The sequence below is a fragment of the Amphiprion ocellaris genome, chromosome 16, assembly GCF_022539595.1.
Source record: "Amphiprion ocellaris isolate individual 3 ecotype Okinawa chromosome 16, ASM2253959v1, whole genome shotgun sequence".
Lineage (NCBI taxonomy): Eukaryota > Metazoa > Chordata > Actinopteri > Pomacentridae > Amphiprion > Amphiprion ocellaris.
The window spans coordinates 11,262,225-11,283,267 of NC_072781.1; the positions used below are offsets into that span (position 1 = coordinate 11,262,225).

The 21,043-nt window shown below is 40.3% G+C and overlaps 3 protein-coding genes across 5 annotated transcripts; 2 read left to right on the forward strand and 1 right to left on the reverse strand.

The window, feature by feature from the left end:
* The first annotated feature begins 424 nt into the window (after positions 1 to 424).
* On the forward strand, positions 425 to 9,980 carry hps1 (HPS1 biogenesis of lysosomal organelles complex 3 subunit 1). Of its 2 annotated transcripts, XM_055018676.1 has the most exons (19): positions 425 to 610; positions 873 to 947; positions 2,714 to 2,904; positions 3,019 to 3,153; positions 3,577 to 3,719; positions 3,802 to 3,910; positions 4,751 to 4,911; positions 5,015 to 5,117; positions 5,206 to 5,290; positions 6,242 to 6,297; positions 6,378 to 6,545; positions 6,759 to 6,935; positions 7,317 to 7,393; positions 7,495 to 7,632; positions 7,848 to 7,912; positions 8,089 to 8,234; positions 8,761 to 8,874; positions 8,974 to 9,056; positions 9,140 to 9,980. In XM_055018676.1, exons 3-19 carry the CDS (start codon positions 2,788 to 2,790, stop codon positions 9,300 to 9,302), a joined length of 2,040 nt encoding a protein of 679 aa, XP_054874651.1. In that variant the 5' UTR covers positions 425 to 610; positions 873 to 947; positions 2,714 to 2,787; the 3' UTR covers positions 9,303 to 9,980. The 2 variants fall into 2 exon arrangements, with proteins under 2 accessions (XP_054874651.1, XP_054874652.1); XM_055018677.1 differs by lacking the exon at positions 873 to 947 and having other exon boundaries at positions 426 to 610.
* Positions 9,895 to 13,630, reverse strand: st3gal7 (ST3 beta-galactoside alpha-2,3-sialyltransferase 7). Its single transcript, XM_023284941.3, has 8 exons — positions 13,494 to 13,630; positions 13,070 to 13,235; positions 12,836 to 12,962; positions 12,424 to 12,755; positions 12,088 to 12,274; positions 11,792 to 11,932; positions 11,274 to 11,423; positions 9,895 to 10,901 (listed from the first exon to the last, which is right to left on the reverse strand). Exons 1-8 carry the CDS (start codon positions 13,570 to 13,572, stop codon positions 10,815 to 10,817), a joined length of 1,269 nt encoding a protein of 422 aa, XP_023140709.2. The 5' UTR covers positions 13,573 to 13,630; the 3' UTR covers positions 9,895 to 10,814.
* ankrd2 (ankyrin repeat domain 2 (stretch responsive muscle)) lies at positions 12,656 to 21,043 on the forward strand. Of its 2 annotated transcripts, XM_035954940.2 has the most exons (9): positions 12,656 to 12,789; positions 14,997 to 15,067; positions 15,622 to 15,768; positions 15,878 to 15,985; positions 16,072 to 16,170; positions 16,298 to 16,396; positions 16,554 to 16,652; positions 16,742 to 16,840; positions 17,641 to 21,043. In XM_035954940.2, the coding sequence occupies exons 2-9, from the start codon at positions 15,032 to 15,034 to the stop codon at positions 17,764 to 17,766; spliced, it is 813 nt and encodes a 270-aa protein (XP_035810833.2). In that variant the 5' UTR covers positions 12,656 to 12,789; positions 14,997 to 15,031; the 3' UTR covers positions 17,767 to 21,043. The 2 variants fall into 2 exon arrangements, with proteins under 2 accessions (XP_035810833.2, XP_035810832.2); XM_035954939.2 differs by lacking the exon at positions 12,656 to 12,789 and having other exon boundaries at positions 13,229 to 15,067.

Consider the following 21,043-nt stretch of genomic DNA (forward strand, 5'->3'; position numbering starts at 1 on the left):
ATATCCGCCCCCCAGGCCTCTATATCTGCTTATAGTCATATTCTGAACAGTTTAGTTGCTCTGTATTGTGTGCGCTTTTCCTGAAAATGTCTAGAAGGCTTACTTTATTAGGCTTATTAAGAGATTTGCACTACAAGGAAAACTTAAAAATAAAGGGCACAAGCACTGGTAATCTCTATCCCAACCATGAAGCTGCATTCCATAAATACCAGACTATTATCTCCAGCACAGCCTCCCGGTCATGTGGCCCAGTTTACGCACCGGCACATGACTTTTTTCCTGCCTCACCGATCATCAGGCGCCTCGAGGGGCCAATCCAGCGAACAGAAGAGCCACTTAGCAACAACACTTATCCAGGAGCAGCCCTAACAGGCCGCTCCTCCACCGATTCACGGCCCAATCTGGCTTCAGATCAGCGCAGACTCCAGATCACATGACGCAGCGCTGCTGTGCGGCTGCGGCGCGGAAGGAAGGAAGGAAGCGAGTTGAAACAGCAAGACTGCGAACCAAAACGTCCACAAACTGCAGGAAAAAAAACCTGAAAGGGGCTGAAGGTTTGGACAGAAGAGACACTGGCACGAGATGCTGGGATCAGTTGGAGCAGAAAAGTGTGAGTGAGCTGCTGTGACATGAATCTAAACTGTTTGTTTGTTTCACTGCTGACCAGTGTGCATGGAGGAAGTGAAAAGTTTGGCAATAGGAAAGTTGGCTTTAGGTAAAACATGGAGTGTAATTTGCGGATTGGGACGATTTTAGATGATCAAACTGTTAATTTGCTGTTGGAATCAACAAAACTACACTCTGACGTCAAGATTATGGGGAAATCTATAAATGATCATCTTTTTAAGCCATGTTTGACTGTATGTTTACAGCCTACAGATGCTACAAATATGAAATGAGCAGCTTTGGGATTAATTCAAAAGAAAAGAGTAGCAGCACATTAAGAGGTAAGACAAGATAGAACTTTATTAATTTCAAAGGAAATTGTGGCAGACAAGAAATGCAGTGTCTAGTAAATAAGATGAGTAAGCTCAAATAAGGCTAGAATAGAACAGTAAAAAAGTAATTATAGTAAAATAATAAGTAATATCACACATGATAATGAAATATTGCATCTAAAAAGAATTAGATGAAAATGAAATATTGCACCTTACATTGATGTTAAAGTGATCAAATGTGTTTCTACAAGGCCAGCAGGAAGTGTTTTGGGTAATGCATTACAATATAATACTTTGCTGTAATCACATTATATTTATCTATAATGTAACACATCCTAAATTAATTGATCACTTCCAGTTAAAATCACATTTATGTTGACCTACTGCCAGAGGCACCATGCGCATCCATGTGATATATTATAGGTGCTGAACAACAAGCCATATGTCATCATCTAATAAAATGGAGTCCAAACACTAAGATTAATGCTCCCAATGACATTTATTAAAGTAGCATCTCATAGTGATGTTTTAAGCATCTGTTTTTCCAGTTGACGTCCCTAGATCACTGCCTCAGTCTTACCTTCTGTCATACTTTATTCTTAAACATATATTATTCAGGAGAATGTAAAATATGCAGTATCTGTTACCTTTAGGTGCAACTGCAAGTCAACCTGAGCGAATAGGAGAGCAGCAGAGTAAACCTGCTGTGGCTGAATTTGTCCTGGAATCACTTACAGTTTCTGCCTCTGATCTTACTTTTTCCTATCTGTGATCTCCCTGCAGGCTCTCATTGATAAAATACCAGAGACTGACTGTTTTAGGTCAAGAGGCAGTAGAGCATGGGAAAAGGTTTCCCTTTTGCTCTTAGTTTCTCCGCAGGCTAATATAATCATAACAAGGCCTGTGTGAAAGTTGTGTTCCCGTGAGTCAGTGACACAGAGCTCGTGGCTGTAAAGTATGCCGAAATTCAGAGTCAGGTTTAGGCCTTTGCTTCTCACATAGTGAATGATATTCTTAAGATTATGTTTAGTTTATTTCAATTTAAATTTTTGAATGTATTAATTATTAGTAGATGTTGATGTCTTTAATGAACTGATTAATCTGTTGTTTAAGCTTCAAATCTTTACTTTATGGCAATCCTCTGAGCATCTAATAGCTGAAAATGAAATGCATACATAGAAATTAAGTGAGTTTTTAGATCAATAATTATAATTTTTAAAATTTTGTCTTTTATTATGTTTCTCAAATGTGTAGTGCACAAGACAGAATAATAAAAAGTAAAAGATTTTGTGGGATTTGCTACTTAGTGAGTTCTTTTAAAGGCTGCAACTATCAAATATGTTCACTGAAGATTTATCTGACAATTATTTAATTGCTTGATCAATTAATTATTTTGTCCATAAAATGTCAGAAATCGATGAAAAATGTCGATCAGTGTTTCCCAAAACCTGAAATGATGTCTTTAAATATCTTGTCTTATCAGCAGCCCAAAGATATGCAGTTTACTGTCACAGAGTAGTAAAGAAACCAGAAAATATTCAAATTTAAGAAGTTGGAATCAGAGAATTTTCATGTACTTTTCTTAAAAAATAACAGTTTATTCATTTGTCAAAATAAATTTCATTGCTGACAATCAATTGCTTAATTGCTGCAGATTTGTTTCAGTGTGTTTAGATTTTTTAACATCATCTTAAATGCCTTTCCTGCTTCACGAAATTCTTCACCAGACTGATAAACGTCTTTCACTTCAGTACTTTTACCATCTTTCTTTACAGCCTAATGCACGTGAAGCCCTCGGAATAAACAGAACACCACAGTAAGACAGGACAGAAGTGTATCTGTGGACCAGATGAAGTGTTTGCTTATAGCCAGCGAGAGCGCTGAGGTCCTCTTCCACTGGACCGACCTCGAATTTCAGCAGACTATCCAGGAGCAGTATGGAGCATCGCAGGAGGAGGGCCAGGGGGTGAGGCGGAGCAAGATCCTGTACAATATATGTGTACATGTGCTATTTAACTTGCTTCCTGTTGCTGTGAGAATCTAAACTCAACTTCTTTTCTTTTTTCCTTTTAATGATCAGCTTCCAGCCTTTGAGGACATGATCAGCACTCAGTTTGCTCCCATCATCATCTCCTGCAGCACCATAGTGGATCGGCAGAGCGACAGCTACACCTCCTTCACCACAGAGAATAACCATATCTACGTACTCCACCAGGTGCATTTCAAAATAAAGGCTGTCTTTACTCCTGCACAACTCACTAGATTAGCTGTCTTCCATATATATTGTCATTTTCCTTATAAAATTAAAAGGCTGTGATTCTGATGTCTTTGTGTTTTGTGTTGAACTTCAGTAATAACACAGCGACCTTAATGCAGTCAGTCAAGCACCATGTTTGTCATGTGAGTCTAGTTATTGAATCAAACCAAGCTTTGTCCTGCAGCACCACATGATACAGTTATAACTTGGTACATTTCAGATTCACTCAGCGTTCTTTTAGGCCTTTTTTGTGCTCTTATTAATTTTCTAGAGAGCACAAAGAGCAAGATGGAGTTTTAGACATTTAATTTTCATTATATTCTCCATTTTATTCATGTACTTGAGGCAATGCAAATTTATTAGCTTATTTTTTGTCCTCAGTTCGATGAGTGCCTCTACATTGCTGTGAATGGAGACGGTGAGGAGAAGGAGGACGATCTGAGGAGGAAAATCTATGTGATGAAGAAGATGATCGAGGTCCTGTTTGGCATGGTCACCCTCAGTGGGACCCTTCTTAAAAGAGAGTAAGACATTCTGTGTTTTGAGACGGCACACTTTTAATGAAGCATCTGGTTGATTTATATGATTTGTGATGTTTGTCGCCAGACTGCGGCCTCAGGACACGGAGCAGAGGGCGAGACTGTGGAAGCATCTCCAGAGCCTCCTGGAAACCTACAGCCACCTGCGGGAGAACGACCAGAGCTTCTTAGTGGAGGTGCTGCACTTTGTTACATTACACAGCAGACTTTAAAGGAAAACTCTGTCTTTTTTGGTTGTTATTTTTTCACCTTTTCCTTATTATCTTCAAATTTTTCATTCATCACTTTGATTGCTGATGTATGGGGTCAGAAAAGACTATACAGCAGACTACAGACACAGTTTTTTGACACCTTCATATAGAGTCGAGCTCATATATTTGTTCCCACAGGTGCCTTGAGTGCAATAAAGCCAATACATTATTGAGCTGCCAGTGTTATTATAATGCAGAAAATGTCAATGTTTATTTCTGTTTTCATTATTTACTAGTAAGCTCTGACCAACTGTAGTGCATGTTTGGTGCATGATATAAAAATTTTAAACACCAGATGGCAGAAATGGCACAATACCAAATATTAGTGGAAGGATGTTGGTGTTTTTTTTCCAGCTCTCTGTTTATGCATTCATTTAATTGTAAATTTTTTTTTCTAGGTTACTCAAAATCTAATTAGAATGTGCAGCTTTGCCCCATATCAATATTAATTTACCCTGGATTCTCCTTTAAAGCATTCGGCTCAGAATTACTGTGTCCAGTCAGAGCAATTTTTCAATCTATTTTGATGAATCGTGTCAGATGTCTTTCATTTCCAGTGAAATGTTCGTTACCTATTGCATTTTGTATTTTTTTCTCTCCTCTTTTATGATTTTAAATGGGGAAAATTACAAGTAAGACGTCTTTTTTTGGGGGGGGGACATTCACTACATCAGAGATGTAAATTCTAACCAAATCAAGCGATCTTTGTTAAAAAGAAATAACCCACCATCACCAGGCTCACATGCTATCTCCTTCCTCTCTCAGGCAGTGGAGAGGCTGATCCACCCCACGCTGTGTGAGCAGTGCATCGAGTTCCTGGAGCACCGTTTAGTTCAGCAGCTCAACAGCAGCGTAGAGAGAGCAGGAGAGGAGGTGCTGCACGCTTTCATCCTGGTTCACACCAAACTACTTGCTTTCTACTCCAGGTACGCATAATGCCCACTATAACTTCCACACGTTCCCATTTCTAACTATGAAATCAATAAAGACGCTGTATTTGCCATCTTTTTGCTCCTGCACTCATTCTAGCCGCAATGCGAGTACGCTCGCCACCTCAGACCTCCTGGCTCTCATCATCATGGCTCAGAATATGTATCCTAGCAACGTAGACCAGGATGACCCGAGCCCTGAGGTACAAAGCTCTGACGGCCGATCTAAAGGCGCCACCACAAAATGTTGGTCATGTCGCTTCTGAACGTGTTGTGTGTTTGTCTGTGAAGGATGTTGAGAGCACTTCTGGTTCTGGTCCTGAAAGTTTCTACACTCCAGAGCCCTCCCCGACAGACAGAGACTCCAGCGATTCAGGTGGGTTGTCAAGTAGAATGTGTGTAATTGCTTTTCTGCAGTGATTTCTATGTAGGCATGTACTTATGATTAAAATTAGTGTGTAGATAATCTTTTTTTGTTTTTGCAAGCCGCACATATTCCACATCAACATCCATGCAATAACGTGCAGATTTACATAATACACTAAATGCACTTGGTCACATCTAAACATATAAATTCATGCCTCTACCCAGCTAGTACTGGAATACACTCATGCAGATGGATCTGGATAAACTATATAGACTACACATAAAAGGTGGATTCAGCCCTTAGGTCTAAAAAGTGACACCAACTTGGCAGTGACTTAAGCCTGCATTATTTCTAACGACCGGCAGGGGGCGATTTCTCTGGTTGCTAAAAGAGGTCAGTTCATATAGAATTTGATAAGATAATGATCCTACTTCTCATGTGATTTTTCACCTTAGTAAACATTGTCATAATCAGTTTTGGTCTCCGTTGCCGGTTTCAAGTCTCCTTTAATACAGCATGGTTTTCTTTTTGTAAATTATTTTCCCATTTAGAGTAAAGTACACGATAAAGCAGGGTATGCTTTTGTGCAGGGCTAACTAGTTATTAACAGGTCAGTACTATATCAATGTTTGTTGTAATTTCTTTGAGTTGTCATATTATCAGTTCTCAAGGCAAGATGGTGAAATTCCAAGCTTGTGGCTTAGAACTGTAATCCACTAACAATGGATGATGTTAGGGTTGCTATGTTCATCTTTATTATACAGTCTGTGGTCTGGGTATATACAGGAGTGTTAATTGAGTTTCCTAATGGAAGAGAGGACAAAGGTTCTGAAAGCTCCCCTCTTTTTTTGAAGTCCTGTATCTGTACTTGATAGCAGCTATACAAAGTGGACATTATTCATCATGATAGTATAATATATGTTTTTCTTGATCTTTCTTCGTATGTGTGTATGTCACCAGAAAAACCAGTAAGAGGAAGTCCTCCTCTGTTTGAGTTTGTGGATCCAGACATCCAGGTGAGACTATTTTTAATAGCTAAATAAACACATTGTTCAGTCACCTGTGACTCAACTGGACAAACGAATGATGTCTCCAGATGGCGGAGGACAGCTTGCACACTCTGGTAGTTAGTCCACCCGACCCTTCAGCCCCTCGCAGAGTCTTCTTAGAGGTCTCCCTCAAAGACGGGCTGTATCCCATGATGCCTCACTCCATGTACTGTCTCCCATTGTGGCCTGGGATCTCACTAGTACTGCTAACTAAGGTTTGTGGATAACAACACACAGCCATGTATACACTCATGATTTTGCATACATGAACACACAGTAGCCCTCAGTAGCCCTCTTTCAGGCTGGACCTGTTGTGGTTTTGTGCCCAGTAGGGGGCACATTTGTGACACATTTGTATGGCCTTATGTATCTAAACACGTCTTTGCTCCCTTGTAGAACCACTTGAACAGTATATTTGTCTCTGTCAGATTCCCACCAGTGCAGTGGCCATGTCAGTGTATAAGTTTTTGGAGGCCTTTGACAAGCTGGAGAAGCGTTTAAATGAAGGCCAAAGTCCTGCTGCTGCCAAAGGCCAGCTTACTATGCATGACATCCGTGGCAAGCTGGATAAATTCATTAAGGCCTTGGGGCCCAGTGAGATACAGGTATGTTCTGTATACCAACTCTGTTGCTTTGTTATTATGTTCAGTGATTTTTTTCTTTCAAATGAAGCGTTTACGGCTCACCAGTACATGCCTACCGTTGTTAATAACACCCAACACAATTTTAAGTGGAATTCCTTTGCAAAATACAATTGAGAATAGTTTACTTTAAAATCTATTTTTTGTATCAACCTTACTTCAGTTCTGCTCATCATCAGAGAAGTCTAGATTATTATTACCACATACTAAATTGAGAAGCTTTGTTTTGTTACCAGAGTCTCAATTGAATGAATTACTTCAAGTTCTTTGTGTGTTATAGAAATAAATGTGATTAATCAATAATTTTAGAAATGCGTCAATAAAATCTGTCTTGACTCCTTCCAGTCCGTACATTTACAAAATGTCTGGACAGATTTCAAGAACAGAGCCTTTACTAGAGGAGGACATGGATTCACAGAAGAGTAAGTCTGCTGCAGCCCTCTGCTGGCCAAATGGCAGCACAGCAAAACTTCCGGATGATCCTTTGAATGATTACATCTATTACATCATCCATCTGTTTTAGTCTTATCCCATCGTGTAAAGCCATGAAAACCCAGTTGTGTGGCGTATACCGACAGTGTTTTTTTACTGACTCTGGATCAGCCGACACCCCTCGACGGCTCTCGCCCGCTCTGCAGGAACGAGCCCAGACCATGGCGCAGTGAGTATCAGTCAGCTGAGCGTCTTACTGCATTAGTTTTGTTTTAGACTTATTCATTACATTTTTTAAAGTATAAATCAACTTTCAGTACATGTATCAAGACACTGACTCCACAACAGCATTCCTTATTGTCCTTTGTATTCATGTCTATACTGTCTTTCTCTTCCTGTCTTTGTCTTTCTGCTGTTTTTGTCAATTTCTCTTTCCTTTCCCAGAGACAAACTGATGAACTGGAAGGACTTTCTGTTGGTGAAAAGCAAGAGGAATATCACCATGGTGTCATATCCTATCAGCAAAATAATCTATGGATGCAACGTGGCAGATCTCTCAGCTAACTTACTTTGAATTATTTCTGCAAGTGCATGTATATGTTAGGGATCTTACCAACATGTATACATGTTTTACAGTATAATGCAGAGTTATCCTGGGTGTATTTCCTTAACCAAGTGAATCTTACTTACCTGGAGGATTTCCCAGGCCTCATCCACTTTATCTGTGTGGACCGATCCACCGGCCAAATGATTGCGCCGTCACTCAGCATCACAGAACGCACCACGTCTGAGCTGGGCAAAGGACCAGTGGCTCAGTACATCAAAAGCAAGGTCAAGCCAACTAGATGTCATTTTAGTCTACTGGTGCCTTCACTGCAATAATCAGTAACGTTATTAAATTGTTAGAGTGAAGTTTAAATGTAATGCTTCTGATGTGAATGCCTAGTTTAAAAAATTGTTTTATATTTTGGTAAATATGTGTTCTCTTCCTTATGTTTGTATTGTATGTATGAATATCTAATCGGAGCCAGCAGCTGGTTAGCTTAGCTTAGCATAAACACTGGAAACAGGGAAACTGTTCCCAGACTACCTGCAGAGATTTCAGGAAGTTTTTGTTTGTGGCTAAGACATATTTCTGCTCATAACACTTGCAAACCATGTTGTTTTTCAATACTTTGTTTGCAAATGATTCTATATGATGGCTGTTACCCTTTTTCCCCGTTGTTTTGTGCAATGCTAAGCAAACTTATGTTTATACTATTTGTACAGGTAACACAGAACAGAATAAATCAATGTTTGTTTGTTTTTTTTATATATTTGTCTTACATTAATTTGTCTTTATTGTTCTGTACTAAAGGTGTGGGGCCTGGTCAGCACAACACGGCGTTATCTTCAGAAGGGCTACTCCACTGTCACCTTGCGTGACGGAGATTTCTACTTCTGCTACTTCCTCTGGTTTGAAAATGAAACAGTAAGTCATGCTTTAGTATTCCTTCATAAAAAAGAAATCAGTTTACGAGCCTTTAAGTTAAACAACAGCGTCATACAATGTGCATGTCTAATCAACCAGGGCTACAAGTTAGAGGCAGGGGACATACCCACCCTACCTGATGACTCAGCCCCTATTGGGATGCTTGCGTGGGACTACTACAGGTAAACAATCTGCCATGAGTGAAATGGATGGGATTAATTAAAAATATCATTCTCCTGAGTAAACTAACGGATGTGTGTTGCAGGAAGCTGCTTCGGTATTACAGTAAGAATCACCAGGGCGAGGCGGTGAAGTGCTATGAGCTGCTGACAATTCATCTGGCGGTCATCCCCACCGACATCATCCTCCAGCACTGCAGACAGCTGGCGACCAAACTGTGGGAGCCTTCACGCAACCCGCTGCTGTAGACACGCTCACAGGCAGAGTAGTCAAGGTTTGTTGTGCTGCCAAGAACTCAAAAACCACATTCTGTCACTCTCATTATCGATACACACTGTGCTGTACATAGATAGATAGCTAGATAGATAGATAGATAGATAGATAGATAGATAGATAGCTAGATAGATAGATAGATAGATAGATAGATAGATAGATAGATAGATAGATAGATAGATAGATAGATAGATAGATAATGTGGCCTGATATTATTTATTGTAAGCACTTATATCTGTGATTAGTACGTTCAAATGCCATTGTGCACTTATGCACTATTATCTGTCTTTTATGACAACCTCGCTCCTTGATTTTTATATTTTCTTAAATATTCATTATGGGCTGTTTCCTATTTATTAGTAATGCTGCACATGTATGTAGTTAAACTGTGTATGTTTTTTCACTTTTTAAAATTTGCAGCTGATTAAGTTTTAGAAAGCAGTTACTCTCCATTTTTGTCTGTACTGCTGCCAGTGTCATGTTGTACAAATGAAAGATGCAACACAATCAATTATTCCATGTTTCTCTTAATGTAGATTATTCTTGGGAAAAAAAATATCAGTAGTCTCAGATTCACTTGTTTATTGAGTTTTTGTAAACAGAATTGGCTGCATGAACCATTAAACATTGCATTCCTGTTTGTAATGACATAATTACTGCGCCTACAATTACTATACTTGTAACAGCTGGTGAATTAATCCTCTAAATCGTTAAACCCTTCCGGCAAGTTTGAGAAGCATGTTATCTTTCTGAAATTGCCAATATTACACCGTTTTTCATAGCCAAAAAAAGAAAGAAACACATTTTCAACAATCCAATGGCCCTTAAACACATTAAGTGTGCAGTGTGGTTCCATCTGTAAATTTCAACTAATATAAGCTTCAAATTGAGGTGTTTCATCAAAATCAAAAACTCAGTTCCACAGGTCTATTTTTTTTCAAATTCCAAAGATAAATCATTTGCATGAATTCTGAGAGAATTTTCTGTGAAAAACTAAAAATTCCAACAAAAAAATCTGAGATTTTCGGCTGAACTGCAATTTGCAGGCTTTTATTGTGAAATAGCTGTAGTATGTAGGACTGCCATTTTTTCCCAGTATTGATAACATCTGTGGGCACTAGGAAAAATGTTTTACATGTTAATTCAATCTTTTTTTAAATTCAGATTTTATTATTATTTTTTTGATTCATGGCATTATAACTGTGTCATACTGCACAAAAGACATGTTTGAGTTTTACCCATGATTGTGCTGCTTCTATTGAGGTGAAGGAGAATGATTGGGATTCAGGGGTTAATAAGGTAATTGAATAGGAATGAGAAGTTAGTCTCTACGATCATCATAGCAATTAGAGTTTTATGTGCTCACTGAGCACTTTAAAGATCAATCCGCTCTGTTTAGGATTCTTCAAACAGGGCACATTATGGAGGACTCCTTACAGGAAGAAGGGGGAGTGCATGCTGAGCTCAGTATAGGATCAGCCTTGGACTCACAGAGCTCCTGTGAGGTCAGTCACAGCTCTTGCAGACACCAGATCCCTCAAGAAACGTTTTTCAGCACTGACGTCGTGCACCACCTGGATAATGATAAGAAAATGAATACGTAAATCACAAGTTGGTACTGTAAGCCAATGAGCCTCCTTACCACTATCCTGCCGTCCCCATCCCAACACCTCCTGCTATCCCCACTCTCACCCAACCGGTTGAGGCAGATGGCTGCCTTCCCTGAGCCTGGTTCTTTCCCCTCCCTATTCTAGTGTTGTTTTTTTAGTTCCTTCTCACCGTTGCTCATAGGGAATCCAACGTCAACTCTGGATTGTTGGGTTTTCTATTCTCTGTTTATAATTTGTAAGGTCTGGCCCTTATTGTGCTAAGTGCTGTGAGATGACATTTGTTGCGAATCTGTGCTATATAAATGAAATTGAATCGGATTGTCAGTCGAAACTTACTTGAGCCTTCATGGCGTCCATGCGTATGGCCTCATAGTAGTGAAGTCTGGCCCCTGGATGCTGCATATCATAGCCAAACCCTGCCAGGCTGACCTGGTCACACAGCTGCAAAGCCAGCACCACTGCACTGGCACCTAGTGTTGGCACCATCTTTTTGAGGAGAAAAGGACTGTTGATCTGTTTCTTAATGAGCACAAACTTTTCAGCAATACTTTCTTCATTAAGTATTATCCAACGTAACGGCATAAGTCTTTACGAGGATGGTTGGCAGTAGAATATGCGTTTTTGCTCATCTTTCACTAACTAGGTTTACAGCTCAGTCAATTCATGTCTCAGGTTGGTATATCCATAGATTATTCAAGAACGATTTTAGACTACCCAGATGTGCCATTGTTGATTCCTTTTTTTCTATTTATATGCAGCATTGTATGTAAGCGTACAACTAAGCATGAGCAGAATATGAGAGTGAGTCACAGTTTGTCATAAGGGAGTTACAGAATTTGCATGCTAGAACTCACATTTCCCTGTTTCAGAGTATATGTTTGTAAGACTTGTCCCGTCTTATGAATAATCTCAGGGTGGAGGATCTTGAAGCTCTCTGGTGTCAGAGGAATATCATCCACCACCTCCCTCCAGAACCACATTTTGGACCAGAAGCTCTGTTGAAAAAATTAAACACCACAGGGGATGTAGAGCATGTGAGGCAGTGAATGTGATGATGAGGGAGCAGTATTGCTACATGGGTTGCTGTGACACTCGCGGCTTATGTAATGCATCATTTCTGTGTGCAATAGTCCTTGTGATATAGGCTCACCAGAGGCTGCTTGGTGATGACAGAAGTGAGCCAGTCCAGGTCCAGGCTCTTAAAAACCACCAGAGCCACCATGGCGGTCTTTTTGTACTCATTTGCAGAATGAGGGGCTCCCTCTGGGTACATCAGGCGGATGGTGGTGCGTGAACCAGCATCTCGCTCAAAGCCATCCACTGGAGCATTATTCAGCCTAGTGAAAGAGATGCAGTGTGTTCTCTTCATGCCTTTTCCCTTAACATCACTCCAATTTTGGCTGCTGTCCATCAGCATGGGTTAAAAATAGCTGCCATAGTCTCTCTAACATATCCTTCCACTTGCATCTGACTCTGGCACACATACCTGATAATGATGTCATACTGGTCTATATGGGATCCAAGATGGCTCCCGTGAAGAACCCCTCCACTGCCAACCACCACGCATTGCCTGCAGCTGCCTTCCCTCTTCAGTGATGGAGGCAGGCCAGGCTGAGGAAGAGAGGCAAGAGCTAGCGCCAGATGCTCTTCACTGCCCTGGAGACCCAGAGGAGGGGACAGATTCCACGGCGTGTCCTGCTGCACAAACACAGGGATGTCCAGGAGGCCTGCAGAACAGGACAGGGGCTTGAGGTGGTCCAGACACCAGCGAGGCTGACAAGGATCTGACAGCAGGGAGGCTGACCGATTTAACAAGCCCTGAACAGAGGATCACACATTCAAGTTACATTTGGTAAGAGCAAAAAAGGTCCAGAATGCTTGCTAAGGTGTATCTGTACCAGATCTTTGGGATTTAGGTAGTCATTACTGGGGGTTGCCACCATATCCAAGGGAAAATATGCAGGAATCAGAATAGCTGAGTAGCATCCGATCAGCAGCAGAACACTGATGGCGAAGTTCTCCCTTCTGAACAGCAGAGAAAAAGATGAGAATAGATCATGAATGCATGATTAGTCAACCTTATTGCAATGATTACAAGTATGCAATATAAATATGGTAATTCGAGAGAGTACCTGTGAGCGAAAAATTCCTTAGAGGCAGTCTTTGTGACCACTCGCTGTCTGTGAGAGACAGGTGTTGGTGTTGGAGCCTCTGCAGCCTCAGGGAGCAGTGGAGAGCCATCATCTGGGTCCTCTACACTCAAGTGATTCAGCGTCACCATGGTATTTGTATTTCCACCTGAGACATACACGCATTATTGAATAATGGTACTAAGCATGATGAATCATTTCATGACAACAATGTCATGAGCTAAACCTTCTGTAGTTGAAACAGACACTCTTTTTAGGAACATGGAAATATTTAAAGAGCTTAGTCAGAGTAGCATTTCACCTATTTCACTACCAGAAGTCAACAAGCACTCTCTTTTAAATAGTTTCTACGCAGTAAAGCATCAAGAGGAACATCCTGTTGAGTAAGACAAACAACATTACTCACAGTCAGTCTGGTAGAGACACAAGCCGGTCGTCAACTGTCTTTTTGCCTGTGCTTCATGGTTGAAAGCAGCAAAATACATAAGCTGTGGGGCTAAAATGGCTGCTTCCTACTCAGCTGAACTCTGTCACTTCCTTCATAGCCACTGGTTAACCATTAACATGTCCCTTCGTCACACTCTGGCAGAAGCATTTGTAAATACCGTGAGTATGTATGTTTGTGTGTGTGACCAACTGTCCATTCTATATGAAAATATCAATACAGAAGTGTGCATAAAACATGTTCAATGTGAGAGACACATCATAAAGGAATACTAAATGACACTATATAAGTTTAACGCAACTAAAATGGCACAATAAGTCCTTCTCTGATCATTGATTTAGCCCCTAAAAACTCATCTCTGTGTTAGTAAAACATTTAGATTTTTTTTTTTGTGAAAATAATCCCTTTTGCCTTAAAATGATTTAAATGTGACTCTGCACCTAAGAATGTGCAGATACATGAAGTCCCAGCCTCTCTCTCTATTCACTTCACCCAGCTTGCTGCAGCTGGAGCACACCAGCTCACCTACAACTCTGCTCCAACACTGCCAACTCCTACTCAGTGGCAAGCTGTAAAACTGCCATTACATGTTCGAAATGGTAACCGATTCTGAAGAAATATTGCAATAAACAAGGTCCCATTCTTGTTGACAGGATTGGCTAATTATGTTTGTGGCATATGAAACCCTAGAAGTCTGAATCCATGTTTTTAGACTGTCATCAGTACGCTACAGTGTGATGGTGAAAATACTTCACCATGGCGTTGACTGCTTATTTAAATCATGATATGTCGACCTGCACATTTTCACTTATGGTGGTTTTAACATATCTGTATATCTACTGCCCATATGTGGGTATAGTTTGAAGTACCTCTTCAATGGTTTGCTTTAATGGAAAAATTTCTCTCTGGGCAGTGATTGATTGCTGCTGAGCTATAAAACAGATACTTACAAGGTATCACTTGACAGTAATGGAACTTTTATAAAGAGCATAATCCCTCAAAATAGTGTGTTTATGAGGGCTGTATTCCTGTAAAAGAGAAGTACAAGCTGTTGCAACTACAGAAGTGAGTAAAACCAGGAGCTAGTGGTATGAATATACCCACAGTGCATGACATGCCTAAAGGGTTGGATGTATTTGTGCATGGACGTGTATGCGTGCATGACAGAGAGGAAAATACGGAGAAGGAAAGGGAGACGGAGAATGTAGAGTTGGCAAGCACACACAAACATACATGCGGACACCTGTTTGTTGGGGTAACACAATGTCCCACTGTGAACCCAGCATTCCAGCCAGGAAGCCACTGGACCCGCAGCACTTCTGTATAAAGTGACAAGCAGTCAGCTGGATTTTCATCCACTTTTCTTTGATTTGGCTCCAGGTTATTAGCCAGTATCTAATAGCTTTAGCTGTCCCAAATTACTTTATTGATTGCCTTTTTGTATTTTTGCATTCTACATGCCAGAAACGGAAACCATTGTGCAGTGGGCATCCAGTGGGATGGATCATAAAACAGGAGTTGAAAAGAAAACACAGGTAGGTGAGAGACGTATTGTTTCTAAACTGACTGTTGTGATGATTTACCAGTTATTTTATAGTATATAAAGTATGGCTTCTAAAATAATAATCAGTAGACACTCATCACAAGGGAGTCTTTTAAAAAGAACAGCAGAATGTATATTATGTCATGTTCATGTTATACTATTACCACAATTTGAAAAAGTCCTGATTCATGAGAACATGTAAAATGTATTTAATGTGGAGATGTTTGCGTTCATAAGCTGTTGTTACATTTCAGTAATTTCTGATGAAAGGTAACATGCACACAGATTAATTCAGTGTCCCTGATGAATTATGTAAAAACATATTAACAGCATATGAAAGGCACTTTACTGGGTATGCTACTATTGTTATTGCCAAGCCGAGCTTTCACTATGCTGTGAATTTATTTTGACATTAACACTGTGATTCCCAGCTCTCAACACCCCTTAGCCCACCTGGCACCACTGTTTTGCAAGCCAATCCGACCTCCCTCATCTAGGGTTTCAAAGACTGTTTTCTGCGGTACTACTCTTTTTGTGATTTGCTAGGAAGAGGAGAGAGTGAGAAGGCTCTCATCGGACCTTCACAGTGAGATTTTAGACCTGAGTGCAGGAGATAATATCCCAGAGGGATGCAAAAGGAAAAAGAAGATCAAGACAACCTACGCACCCAGAGTATCTGTAGAAATCCCTGTGGTGAGCTGCAATTTTCAGAAAACATGTCCGATGTGCATAACAGAGATGTTAAAATTGAGTCTCCACCTCTCCTGTTCCTCTGTGTTTCTGTGTGTTTGTGTGTGGACAGATAGGGCCTGTGGAGACTGCTGAATTCATGACTGCGGCTAGTCAAGGCAAAGTGAAAGTGATTGAGACATATCTGGCTGATGACGGGAATCCTAATGCCCAGGACGAGGTAGAGCTTTCACTGTAAAACAGATAAGTACATTTGTTTTATTGTATTAACATAATTTCTGCTTATAATGTACTTAAACTCTCCAGCTGAAGAGGACTGCGCTGCATCGTGCCTCTCTGGAAGGACACACTGCAGTTGTCCAAATGCTGTTAGAAAAAGGAGCCGATATCAACCTAAAAGATCAAGTAAGATGCTTGTTTGTAAAGATGATGATCATACTGGGTGAGATTATCTTCTCACACTAGCGATCCAGCCTCTTGTGGCCCAGAGTCAGCACTGCTAATAGGATGGGGCTCTCCTACTGTGTTTCAGCTTGGCTCCAGGGCCATACACTGTGCTTGCAGAGGGGGACGTTTAGAAGTTGTAAAAGCCTTGACGAGCAACGAGGCCGACCTTAATGTTAGAGATAAGGTGAATATATGTTTTATTTGTGTCTGGGTCTGTACCTGAACTCATATTTGCATATCTGGGAACATACTCGGTCTTTTGCTGATAAACAGTTGATTCTTTATGTGTGGATTTGCATACAAATAACCCAGTCTCAGTGTATATTCATGTCCATATGCAGTTGAACAGCACTCCTCTGCATGTGGCCACAAGAACAGGCCACACCACCATTGTTGAGTACCTGCTGTCCTGTGGTGCAAAAATTAACTCCAGGGACAGGGTAGGAAGCAACTGAACAATGTGTTTCACTTCTGTGTTTTGTAACAGTTCAGTTGGACCGTTAATAAAATACATCTTTTCTCATTTTAGGAGGGCGACACAGCCCTGCACGATGCGGTGCGTCTCAACAGATACAAGGTAGTGAAGCTGCTCATAGCTGCAGGAGCTGACACAAAGATAAAAAATCATGTAAGTTTCACCACCTGCTGTGCATATCTCACATAGCCTGAATATGAAAATTTAATGAAATAGTTTGACATTTTGGAACTGTACCAAGTACAGCTGCAGGAAACAGCCATTTAGGTTTCTTTAGCATAAAGGCTGGAATCGGGGAAGCAGCAGAAGGTGTTTTTTTTTTTAATCCATATGGAAACCAATATATAAAAAGCGGCCATTTGTATTTTACAAAGGGATATATGCCAGACTGTTTCTTGGCAGTGCACAATAACTTCCTGGAATCTCCTAATTAAGGTGGTGATTGTAACTGATCCTACCCAAGAAACTGTCGAGCAGAGTCCCATAAAATGGGAAATTGTTATTTTTAGACCATTTTTTTCATATTAAAAAAACAAGATATAAGGTAGATGATTTGAGATGATGGGTGGATTTTGTTACCTTTGGACTGAGCAGCACTGGCTGTTTAAATGTCTCCAGTCTTTATGCTAAGATGCCAATCAACACAGAAACAGCTTAGTTACATACCACATAATTACAATGTCTACAGTCTGATGCCAGGCAGGGAGCTTTGGTGGATGCCATGATCCTTCTTCTCCCACCTTGTTTCTAGCCTTTCACTAAAATGTACAATAAAGAGAAAACGCTCACCTGAAAGTAGAGAGTGTACATTGTTATTATACTACACTGTATTATTACCCCTTTTTAAAGGATAGTTATTGGTTGCATACAGGAAGCGAACATGCTGTGGCTCATTTCTCAACAGTGTTTATACACTATGACTCCTCACTAAAAAAGCAACGGTGTGATTACAGGAGGGAGTGACGGCAGTGCAGCAGGTTAAACAATGGCAGTCGGACATCATGGAGACCCTGCAGAGGCTGGAGAAGCTGAGAGAGGTGGGAGTAGTGCCGTCTGAAAACAACTCAACAGAGGAGTGAATACTGCAGCTGTGTGAAGCTGTACATCTACTCATACCACTGACATATTAGTCTGTTAGGGGCCAGTCAACACAGGACTTCTCTAAATGCCACAAAATTAGTTGATCTTACAAGGCTTTAGTTGATACTGTAACTGAGTAGATAAAGTTCTTTTGCATTTAATTAAAAAAAACAGTAAACACTCAGTGAATCTGGGACTTCTAAAGGCCCCTGGAGGTCCGGGGCCCCTGGGCAGGTGCCCACTTTGCCTGGTTGATGAGTCAACCTTGACTCATACTGCCTCTCCTGTATAATGTCACTTTCTATGACTATCTGCCTCAGGTTCAAATTACACTCTATAATTTCACTGCAGTGTTATGTACATCGCGTTGGAGTGTATGCCTTGTTTTGTAGGCACAATGGAATGTGTGCTCACCATCAAAATCTGTGTTATCCCTGGGCATCACTGTAAAACCTTTGAGATTAGTCTGAACTTTGATACCAGAAACTGTCAGCCTGGGTGTGATGGGTTCAAAATGATCTGCTTATCTTAAAAAGGACAGAAAAAACATATGAATGATGAAACAAAGCTAAATTTCTCAAATCTTTAAGCCAGCCTTAGGCTTTTGATATTTGCTTTTAAAGAGCTTTATAATCTTAGGAGCACTCTCGTGGATGTTTCATATCTGATTTGAGATGCCTTTGGAAGTTGAATAATGCTAATGTACAGAGGCTGTGTTTGAATATTCATTAAGAAGTCCTTGTTTCATCGAGGCAGCAGACAAGGCCAGAGCACACAGTAGCGCTGTGTTTGAGACGTCAGCTGACGATAGCAGAGATGACTGGTATGCCCCTGCTAAAGTCAGGGATTCAACGGGAGCTCAGTGGACATATTTTCCTTCTATCATCAGTGGCTCAAATGTTCCTGAGGGAGGTTTGTCATTCATGTTGGGGAAAGCAACAACTAGCTGCTCTGCTTAGACTGTAATTCTAAAAGTACAGCTGATCGTGATAAAAAAAACATTCATCTTGCTCAACAAATATTGTGGCACTGCTGTATTTTTAATCATGTGAATGTAATATGCTGTTTCAAAATGCATGCAGCTCAAGTTTTCTGTTATGTACCAATGTGCTCATTGTAGGCAACTCATCAGATACATTATCAGACACACACAATATTTCCTGTTCCAAGTAAGGCTGTGTAACGGTCAATGGGAACACATACCACACGCAATATGAAGTTGTACACATCAAAATGTTGTGTATTTTCTCATCCTAACAACAGAGATGTTACAAGATAGCTGATGTAAAATAATTCATATATCAAAAAAAAAAAAAAGAACAGGCTGAAATCTTGCTTAAATATGTTAGACTCATGCATGTTTTAGGTTTATCGTTTCCAATTCCATGTGAACTACAAGCAGCATGCTGCTGTGCTGTGATGTTGCTGAGGGCTGGAGTGCTGTAGAACGAGAAGGGGGATGGGGAAACTGGAGGTTTCTGCTTCATGCTGTGTTGGAGCCAAAATCCGAGGAACCTGTTTATGCATGAAACGGTTACATTTCCTGCAGCTGCAAATGTCCCTTAATTCAGTCTTGATGTTAGAATGCCACAAATGGCCCCAAAATGATCTAAAATTGAGCTGTTTTGTTACATTTCAAATCACATGCAATGAAAAACATGTTTCTTTTTTTCACTGAAAGGCTTTATTCAGCACATGAACTGTTTACCATCTTTGTGATACATAGTCAGACCTTCTCCAGGAGAATGAGGGAATACTGCGCAGTAGTTTTCTCTAAGCACTCAAAGCAACATTATATTGTTACTCCAAAAAGGTAACCATGGCAATGATTTTTCTCCAGGCAAGTGAAAGTCTGGACAGGCACGCTTTTGAAGCACCATTTGTTTTCCGTTGGAAATGGATGTGTGATTCTAGTGTGTTCAGTTCCACTCTGGCAGGAGTGTGGAGGCAAAGAAGGCATGAGCAGGTGTTGCCTCTGACATCGTGGAAAAGGAAAATACTATTAGACGATATGAAATACAGCCGTTTTTACTCGTTGCACAAACAGCAAACACTGAAGTGTGCTTGAAGGTAGTGGTATTAACTCATGCACTGCTCTGCTTTTCTGTGTCTAATGTTATCTTCAGTCTTTATGATTGTACTTTGTAGCACATTGTTGTACCAGAATGGGTATTCAAAGCAAGCCCAATATTGAGTATTGATTTTTTTCTCCTCATAGAATACAAGAACAATGAAATTCAGTAACTGCAATAATCCAGTCAAGAGCCTTAAGGAATATTTACAACAGAATATCACATCAATTCCCTGTTTAATCTTCGGTCTTTTTGTTTTTTTGTGTATTTAAACCACCAGTGGATTTATCCTCATTCATTCGTCTTTATTGTTCAGGTGCGAGAAAAACACATGGTAGCTTCTGTTGACTGTTTCAGGCTTTGCTGCCTGCAATATCATTTGATTGTCTTTGGTTGAAATTCTGTGTCAGAAACCTTAGTCAGACCATGTCTAATAATGCTTTGTAAGGCTTATTAACTGTTCAAGTACACTCAAGTAATCTGTGATCACAGAAGAGCTGTGATTGGTTATTATGGTTATTAAATTATTAACACCTCAAAATACTTTGTAACACAAAAGTCAGACCAAATACAATCAATAATAATAAATATCTATATACCTCACAGAAAAAAACGTGTCCATTACAATTACATGCTTTTAAACACATCTGATTTATAATTATTTTCACTCAGCTGCCATAATTAGGATCTATTCAATGCACTGAGTGATTTTTGGGGAGTCATTCAGATCTTTCAGGCAAGATAAGTGAAAACTTGAAAGAATCATATCCAGCTATGTTAAATCTCCTCTGCAGTGATTTCCACTGGGAGCAGAAGGTTTATTGGAAAGAGGAAATTTGCTGGACTTGGAGAGTGATGGGAGCTAAAACTCAGCACCAGCTTAGCAACGTGTCTCTCAGAGAGAAGGCAATCTTCAAACAGACCTCAAGCTTGTTAGGATGACAGACATCTTAGAGCGAGTGATGCAGAGGGGAAGGGAAAGAGAGGGCGCTGTGCGTCCTCGGATTCTCAAACAGACCTGCTTCAACTACTCTCTTGTACAAAAATGTCTTTAAGGCAAATGTGAATACTGATCCTCTAAAAGGAGAAACACTGGTGACAAAACTGACTCCTTGAATGACAAAGTTTGCAGCAGCACTGTGAATTGACATGACCCTTAAAAGGTGCTCTGTGGAGTGGGAATGAATAAAAGTTATGTAGTTTA